This window comes from Idiotropiscis lumnitzeri, chromosome 12, assembly GCF_059441095.1.
Source record: "Idiotropiscis lumnitzeri isolate Australia: NSW breed Sydney's pygmy pipehorse chromosome 12, RoL_Ilum_1.0, whole genome shotgun sequence".
Classification (NCBI taxonomy): domain Eukaryota; kingdom Metazoa; phylum Chordata; class Actinopteri; order Syngnathiformes; family Syngnathidae; genus Idiotropiscis; species Idiotropiscis lumnitzeri.
Window position 1 is genome coordinate 13,182,274 of NC_142402.1, and position 9,915 is coordinate 13,192,188.

Here is a 9,915-nt window from a genome sequence, read left to right on the forward strand (position 1 = left end):
AGTTTTTATTCAAATGTAGCTGTCAGTATTTATGTTCTGTAATTTTACATTTTATTTATCCATTTATATTTTGTCTTAAAAGACTGCAAGTCAAATTGTCCAAAACATTTGCATAGTAAATCTGACTTTTTAAATAGTTTAACTTCCTTCTATTTAAAAAAAAAAAAAATACACGGGAAGAGGACTTTTAAAGAGTTAATCTCATATAAAAAAACAATTTTGAGGAAAAAAAATGTGAATATTTTATTTTTGTTAGTTTTAATCGTTCAGCTCTAGTAAATATTGTAGTATTCGTGTTGGATGTGTGACATCAGAAGCTGTAGTTGGGTTGTCTGGTTCATCCAATGCGGGCATCTGAGCATGAAACAGCAGCGCCTTGCAATGCCAGTGTTTGTATTTGTGCGCCACAGTTTGGCGCCATTAGTCACCAAAACGCTCCCCCGGTGTTTTTCCACTTAACTCTCAATTCCCAAACCACGCCCACCTTTGCCAGTCAGCTACCCACCTATTTAAGGCTCTTCTGATCTCTCACTCATCGCCAAATTGCAGTACAGCCCTTTTTCGGGGCTTGCCGACCGTCTTCTTAGTTCCACCCAAGCACGTTTGCCTGTCCCTGCGGTCGTTTCAATATTTTTGCCTCAATGACAACTAAGCGTGAGTTTTTTGGTATTGCTATCTGTGGATTACGGAGCATGACTGGACCCTAAGCAAGGTAAAATCAAGGTACCACTCTAAAATACAGACACGCAACTACAGTATCAGTGGCTCAAGAACCCCACAAATAAGAGTGCAAACACACACCCACACACACACACCTAATCCTGTGAAGAAGCCTGGAGCATTTTCCCATTTGACCTCCAGGTGCAAACTATAAAAGCGAGGCTCTAAATGACAGCCGAAGCACACGTGTACCTGCAGGCTGACGGACGAGCTTCTCATCACTGCTGCTGGCCTGCTGGCTTCTAAAGCCAACTTTAGGGACGATGTCTTTGGCATTCTCCTTTGAAAGAAAAACAAAAAGACATGGTTAGCACCCTATAGGAAGCTCCCCAAAAAAGACACTTGAGGAAAATGTGGACTAAAATGATCGAGACTTTCATTCATTTCCTCCATGTATGATCCTGTACGTCGCATTGTCTGCTCCATGTATCGTATATCATGCTTGATTGATACAACACACATGAAGTAATAAGGATGAAATTGACTCTTTGCAGCATCTAGGCAGCTTCATCAGTTGCTAAGCTACAGAAACAGAGAATAGTACAAGATGCGGCGCGTTCCATATAAAACAATCACACTCTTGCACACAGCCAGTCACACTTGGGCCAAGATCTTGTCTAACAGTGCACATCAAATATTGTCAGTCATGCTCTAAATAGAGCATGCTGGGACTTCAGGGATATTCAGCCATCTCCCAGGCTTGATGATTCCACTCCCAGAATAGATCAAACGCCATGCGTTGTCCTATTTTGTTCTGTGCTGGCAAAAAATAATCCACTCCATTGAATACGGTTCAAAAACAAGATTGAGTTTGCATGATGAGCAATGTGTCGCGTATTGACATATGAAGCGCTATACCCAGTGGGAACAAACCGAATAATAAAAACGGACTTTTCGTGGCATTGAGATATACATTGCATGCTACTTAATGACAACCCCAGACGTCAATAAAACACACCACCCATTGAGCAAACATATGGAGAGTAGACAGAAGTCGGTATTTGATGTTGTACTAATTTGTCATCACAGGACCACCACTTCCTAAACAGATGTGTGACAACAATGCCATTTTAAATATGGAATAAAATAGGCGCCTAAGTGCAAAATCTGTGCTCTCAATAGATTTTTGATGATACATTTTTAATCCATGTTCAACAGATCCACTATGCTAACCTAACATAAAAGGGGTTGAAGCTAACAACAAAACATTTTTTTTCTTTTTTTTCCCGATGCAAACAGCTGTCTTTCATAAAAATTTAAAAATGAAGTTGACCCTTGCATATGTGCGATTCGGGAAATGCAGATTTGCATATTCGCAGATTTTATTTCGTATTTTTAATCCCCCCCCCCACATTTAGTTTTTTTTTTTAAAGAAATGCTTGGTATTTGCTGTATGTAAAAGAAATATTTTCAAAAAGTTTACAAATGTTTTTATTATTATCATTATTTCTTTAATGAAACAAGGGGCAACTCAGAGTGTGATCCATCAGTTACCCACCATTGATATGAATAAACAGAAATACTCGAAGAATAGTTTTACAAGTGACTGAGTGACTCAGGCGGCTGCAAGAATAGTAATTTTTCAGAGAGGATAAAGAATATATATCTCTGACTATTGGTATATTGTCTGTCTACAAGTGTTGCTGCACTGTTTATGTTCATCTATCCAGCGCTTAAAGGGTCAAAACTACCACAACTTTGGTGCTACTTTGGTTTGTCCCTCTGTGTTGTGTTAGTATTAAGCTAACTTTCTTAAATTGTGTGCTTTCATTAATTACAGAACATGTCATTCTATTGTTTTAATGATTAAACTTCAACTGGGAGTAGCAAGGAACAGCTCGAATCATGGCCCAGTGATTAACTGGTGACCAGTCTAAGATGGACCCGCCATTTGGACAAAAGTCAACTGCGATAGACTCCAGTTTTCCAGAATAAATTGTGTAGGAAATGGATGGACAAGGGCTGACCAAAGGATTGATTTATTCAGACACCTAAAAACTAAATCCTATAGGTCAGGTAAGTAAAAGATGACGTCATATTTTCTATTTAAGGATGACGGTGTAACTGCAACCGAGTCAAAAGGTTGCAAAGCATCCTGGCATAAGCAAAGATGGAGGCTGCTGCGCTGCCGACATCACGTGTCCCCCAAACTGACCAATCACGCGGAGCCTTTTAACACCTTCAGCGCCTTCCCTCTCCTGATATTATTACTCATTAAACACTCGTTCACGTGCTGACAAGTTCCAAGTCTCCGACATGCGCGTAAAAGCCTCCGTGTCTTAAAGGCGAGGTGGTTAATGAATTGAGTTGCGTCTTAAAGGGATGTGCCATCCACGTGTCATCTCGGATGCACTTGGACCGAACAATTAGCGAGTGAAGCACTCAGTCTTCATTTCAGGAACGTATACAATCACCATCCTCATTTTCCTCTGCGGCGGCTTGAGCATCCCCTGAGCATCCAGCGTCCACTTGACCGGATGCTGCGTTTGAGCGAGTCCTCCGGTCCAGATACGCGTCGTGGGTCGGCGTCAGTTGGTACTTTCGGTTCTCTAGCTTTATGAAATTAAAACTCATACAGCTAGATAACCAAAGATACAAACTAAGCCTGGCGTCTCTCTTAAAGGGGCCGCGCACCGCACCTCCCAAATCGGAGATGAGAGCGCGTGGACGCGCGCGCATGCACGGGCGAAGTGTATCATCATGCAGCTCTGCTTATATTGGACAAAATAGTGACTAAGTGGAGAATTGTTTCCCTGTTTCTTTAATCGTATTCCACCATGCCAAGATCGTCGTTGTGGAATAAGAGTCAAGATTCAAAGTATTTATTATCATATGAACACGAGAGGAAATATTTCGCTGTGAAATAACACTCCCTCTCTCGAACCCCTTTGATGCAAGTAAAGTGTCTAAAAATACTTACTTGCACTCCAACATGACTACTCTTGCTCCTTCTCCTCACTGAATCGGTACGTCCCCCAAAAAAAGAAGAAAAATAAAAGCTCAAGTCCGCGTTTCCTGCAAGTCAAATCAACCCGCAAAATGGTGCAAATTTTGCGCCGCAAAAGAAAAGTATGTAGTCAGAGTAAGGCAACTCCAAGTGGTCTGCAGCTTCTTGCAGAGTGCGACTGACAAGTGCAAGAAGTGCACATGGTGAGCGCACACACGGTAACTCCGCCTCACACTGAGGAAGGAGGGAGCGAGAGAGGGGGGGGGGACCGAGAGAGAGAGAGAGGCGGGAATCTGAAAACATTATAGCCGACTCGAAAATGAACAACGGTGTTTAATTCGCACCCAATTTCCAATGTAAATGGTGTCAATTGTCCTGAGTGATTTTCAGTGTTGTCCTTGTTTGTTAGCTTGTTTTTTTATTTATTTATTTTTTTTACTTTGAAGCACGTTTTGAAAAATGTTGCTCAGTAGCGAAATGGCACATGCAATAATTTATTTAGCAGCTTTTACTCAAATAAATCGGAATTTGATTTTAATTGTTGTGCACTTAGATTTCAAGGTTGCTTCATTTTCTGAAATGAAAAAAAATGCCTCTTGAAAATAAACAGAAATTCAGTCAGCTCTTAGATGAATATTATACTTCAAAATTGATGAATACAACAGCAACATTTCTGCTCTATTGTGAAGATACAATTCAAAATCAGTTGACCTACATTCTCTCACTTGTTATTTTGACCTATTTTGGCAGCCTAAAGTCTATTTCTATTTTTTTTTTTGTTTGATTTTGTTTACGTTTTTTTAGTTTACACACTCTTTCTTTGTCCAATTTGGACATTTTGGGTGATTTTTTTTGTTCATTAATTATGAAAATTCTCAAATGGCTTGAAGATTCATTGTAATCCCATTAAATGTATTTTGCCTGATTGTTCATATAATTTCATAACTAAATATCCTTCCAATGATATCGGATCCATTCATGAACAATTTTAAACTAATGTAAAACAGGCAACTCTTGGAAAAAAATAAAGATAGAGGCAGAGGCAAAACTGCTGTTCGGAATGGCATCGAGCAGGTGCATTTTGAGGTTCTTGTGGTATTAGACCGAAATGAAACCCATGCAAGCGCCTGTACACACGCACACCCACACGCACACACGCACGTACACCCACACACGCACACACGCTTGCTGTATGCATGCGTGGATAGCCTTATCGAGTGTGATATTAAGATGTGACTGATATCAGGGCTGCATGACGAGATGAGATGACGCACAAGATAACAATCACGCGCGCGTGCGCTCACACACTCACGCACACACGCACACACACTCACACACACGCTACTCGCAACTTGCAATATCTGCTCAAGCTCCAATCATGCGTGCGTGCGTGCGTGTGCGTGTTCGTATACTGCATACGTTCATGTGCGTGCGTGATGTGCAGATAAACCAATAAAAAAAAAGCAGAAGGGAAGCTATACCTCCGCCTATTCTAGCAGGTTTCCAAACGAACCTTGCACCAGATAGCAGTTACATATCTGATTATGGTGCGTGGGCAATCTGTTATATGACTCGGGTGGGTGTCGGGTGCACGTGCAGCGGCCCAGTCCTCGTGCATCTTGAATCTTTCGGATTCCACTCTACATCATTTATAAGAAGATCCAATCGGCTGCAGGCAGGGCCCTTGCTGCACGCTGTGTAAATTATAAAATTGCATTTTGACATACACATTCTGGAAAATACTCTAAAGAATGCGCATGTACGACGAGAATATTTTGATAATTACGCACAATTTAACAACACTAATGAAAAAAAGATGGATGCAATTCACACACTAAATTGCGCTTGATGGATTTTCCCACAAACGTGTGACAAGGAAAATGGAACCACCACCACCCGTCTCGACTGAAAGGGGTGGGGGTGTTGGGGGAGAAAAAAGAAGTCAAAATCAAGTTCAACAACGTACTGGAGAGACATTTCCATGACAATCCGGTCTGGTCCCGCATCCCGCACCCCCACGCCGCACACCAGAGTCTGGCGTCAGCCCTGCTACACTTTCCCAGGCTCACAACAATGTCTCCCCCCCTGAACTCTGCACCGCAGCGCTGGCGGCGGGTCCTCCTCCACCTCCACCTCCTCCTCTTCCTCCTCCTTCTCCATCAATGCTCCTCAAACGAGCACATGGCTGCACCGAGCCTCATTGAACAATCTACACTTTGCTAATTAACATTCTGGACGTGGCCAGTGGCTCAAGCTATAGCATGCATGCTCCGGTTTGTTAATTGTGTTATAGGATTTAAGTTATTATTTGGCCATAGCTGAATTCATAAAAAAAAAGAAAAGATGCAGAACATTTCAATGGAGGGGTACAATCGTACAGGACAAGAAAACACACGTTAAAAAACACTATAAAGCCAATTTCAGTATCTTTATACAATTATTTACACAAACGCCTCTTTGTCTAAACCTGGATGCTCATGCAAGGCTTCGCCTGTCTTCCCTCGAATATTCACATTCGTGTATGTTACGATAAGCAATATGTGCATGCATATTATGATAAAGGCTGCAAGAAGGGAGGAGGAGGAAGTGGAAGAGGTAATATTGCCGTCTCGAGGCCTATTAAATTTACGAAACAGGCCCTGCATTGTATTATATGCACGTACTGTAGAAACAAGTCATAAACATCACGCAGGTGTGTATGATGTAAAATAAATAAATACATCCCAAAATGCAGCTGGGGTGCTGGATAATGGGCAAATAAAAGATCATTTGAGCGCTGAAGCCTCACAGCGGTTTAATAAGCTTATATTCAGCATTTTGTTGAAGTTTTACGAGCAGTGATTTTTTTTAAGATCCCACCAGTTAGAAATCCTTGTCGTTAAGCATTGTCCCAATTCTTCAGCAAATTACAAGGGTGAGGATATTAGGTGCGAAATAATGTACGTAAATAAACAAATAAATGAATAAATAAATAAATAAATAAATAAATAGATAGTATCGTCGTTTTTGCTAATATGTTTTGCACGTTTCAGTATTCGATGTGAATAATAAATGTTGTCGTTTGAGGCCTCACAATTTAACAGATTACGTAATAATATTGATTTTTTTCATACCAAACGTTGTATTTGCTTGAAATGGTCCTTATTAGCTAAAAAGAAACTGACAAATAACGGCGTGAATAAACGCTTTCAGGAATCAGGCAAAACAGCGCCACCCTTCGGCGGGAATTGAGAGAACTGCTTCGTTTAAAGTATATTTATGTACAATATTTGCATGGTGTTTGATTGCTTCAGGTGGAAACAAAAACTATCGCTAACCAGGAAATGTAAAAAAAAAAAAGTAGGAATAGGATATAACGTTTTCACGTAGTGATTTAATTTTATAAGAGGCGTATTAAATCGGAAAATTTCTTAAACACAGATTTTGATTGAATACCCACACCACATTTCACGAAATTAATTTTTTTGCAAGACAATTGACTGAATGTATAGTGAGGTGATTCGAATGAACTAAAAGAATATATTGAATGAAATGCCTGGAATATATTGTTAAAGTAGCCTTTCGTTTTTGTTGATGGTGATGATGAGGATGATGATGATGATGATGATGATTATAATAATTATTGTTATTGATTATTGTATCTCAAGAATTGTATTAGAAAATAATAAGATTCACATAGAAGGGCATGTATAGCCAATTGAGTTTTACGTTATGGGTTATAATAAGATATCTATATTTAACTGATATAATTATTATTCTTATGAGGTTAAAATCAAACAATTATGCTGCACATCTGACATATTGTTATTCATATTTTTCAAAGTAAAAAACTATCGACAACGTGTTCTCGCAACCGTGAAAATATTTGCTGATTTAAAAACGAATTCAACACGCTCGACTTCCAACACGTCATTGCCATTCATTCAGTCACCAAATCAAATGTTTTTAATTGAATGCATTTGTATCTAAAACGTGTGGATGAAAATAAACACGTTGTTGGAAACGTGTCGTTTAGTGGCGAATATCCATTTACAGTACAATGTACAGTATTCTTGAAAACTGCTGTTATACAGTGTGGAATTTTTGCATTTTTAAATGCAGGGCTTTACTGGGAGAATTCGTGTTATTTTCGTTCTTTTTCGTTCTTTTTGATAATATTAAGATTTTGACACGCTTCCTCCAGAAGGGAAGGTGCCCAAACTTTACTCGTTTTAGCAAATGTACAGGTCAAGTCAGTGTCATTAAAAAATAAATAAATGAAATAAAATAAAAATAAATAAATAAAATGTAACAAATAATATATATAATAAATGAAATTGACCGTTATAGTAATTGTTGCAAATTACTGTCTGTACAACATCATGATCAAATGTGATTTTTTTCACCCTGCACTGTCTGATTTGGTCTCTGCAACCAACACTTGTTGGAGACGATTGATGACGTGACACAATGTAAAAAGTTTGTATGTTTTTGTTTTTTTGTTTTATTTTTTTTTTAAATAATCGCACGGCCCTGTAGGAAAAAAAAGTTTTTTTTTATTCTCATCCCTTACGTCAGTGATGCACACATTCACATTTGAGACAGGTTTGATATTCAAACAGGCGGATGTGATGAAGTTTTATAGAGTCTGCATCAAACCAAATGTTATTTCAGATTCGATTTTATATACTTTGAGTTGCTTTGCGTGTTGCTTTTAAAGCACGCAACAGTTTTGAGTACAATTATATAAATTGCAATACAATGGATTAAAAAGTCTAAAACAGATCACCAGTTGATCTGCATGTAATAATAATAATAAACAAAATACATAATATACCAGAAAAAATGTGTTCTCGAGGCAGAATGTAATTAAGTAATACAAAAGATACTGTATATGGCAATATTTGGCAATGGCCACACATTTAAACAAAAACACATAACAGTGCCCATCAATTCGTATAGGTTATGCACGTGAAATACAATAGAGCATACAACGAAACGAACAAGCATATAAAGTAGTCTGATAAACACAACAACCCGATGTAACAAGTAAGGTACACTTCAAAGAAACCGACTACAGTGAATGATGAAATAAATGCAAAACTAAATACAATTTGATGGTCTCCATATGGTAATAATAATTAAAAATAATTACAATAAACAATCTGTTCTTGAGTCAGATTTAGAATGTCCAAATTTGAACACAAACACAGGCCTTTTAAAAAGTACGTAAGTAGAAATGTACGCACGTGCACGCGCGCACACGAGGACTCGCGCACACGAATGCACGCGCACACACACCCGCGAACGCTCAAACTGATATTAATAAGATATCAGAATAAATCAAACTAAACCAAAAGTTTGTGTAATGCTAGTTTGTGAGAAGTTCTTACCCAAAGCGTGCACGTGTGAGTCCCACCAAGAAGTGCGCGTGTGAAAGAGGCGCCGTCCGCGTGCCTTCATTTGAGTCCGGCGGAGTTTTATGCAAATGAGCCGTGACACCGCCCGGGTGCCCCCCACTGAATGGAGGGGGCCAACAGGGTCCACCAGGGGCCCGCGTTCCCACGGGCCACATTCCGACGCGCGCTCAAGTTCAACCTCAAAGCAGACGCTGTCCATTGGACAGGACGCGTTGCGCGTGGATCTGCCCCCAAAAGGCGCGCGCGCTGCACCATGGGAGGGACACCAGAATTAGTGGCGCATTTAGCCACCAAAATGGATTTGCATATTTGCGGATTTTCCCCCCAAAATGTTTTCATTTTTTTTTGGGTTATATTTTAATTATTTTTTAGATTTCGGGTGGTTTTAAGGTACTCGTTCTTTCATAGAAAACATACATTGAATGTTTATTAGCTATTTTTTTTTTTTTTTAATAAAAAAAATCCAATGCAATCCAATGGGTTACTGACTATACGTTTCCATATGACAGCCATTTAAAAACCCAAATACTGGTAGGATTTGGGTATTTAAATTTGATGTAAATGCTTGCAAATCATGAATATGCTATGGGTTTTCAAAACCCGAATATTGGGCCTGGGTTACCCCTTTTCTAGTCCAAATATTGGATCATGTAAAAGGGATCAGCTCCGACAGGGAGAATTCATTTGTGCTATGCCATTGCTCTTGCGCTATCTACAAGGAATCTTGGTCTTTGTAGTTTTGGAAATACTTGTAAGCACGTTATACTCGCCATAGCCTTGATTTCTGAGTGGCGTTATTTTCTGTCTCTAAAATGACATAGTTTGTATAGGACAGACATATACATCAAT

The 9,915-nt window shown here is 39.3% G+C and overlaps 1 protein-coding gene across 1 annotated transcript in view; it reads right to left on the reverse strand.

Moving 5' to 3' along the window:
• The window catches only part of LOC148326000 (uncharacterized), a 30,751-nt gene extending 21,530 nt beyond the window's left edge, over positions 1-9,221 (reverse strand). The window contains exons 1-2 of the mRNA XM_088310267.1: positions 9,040-9,221; positions 913-1,000 (exon numbers count right to left, since the gene is read on the reverse strand). Of these exons, the coding sequence (XP_088166393.1) occupies positions 913-1,000; positions 9,040-9,221 (270 nt within the window). The remainder of the gene's footprint in view (positions 1-912; positions 1,001-9,039) is intronic.
• Between the last annotated feature and the right edge of the window lie 694 nt (positions 9,222-9,915).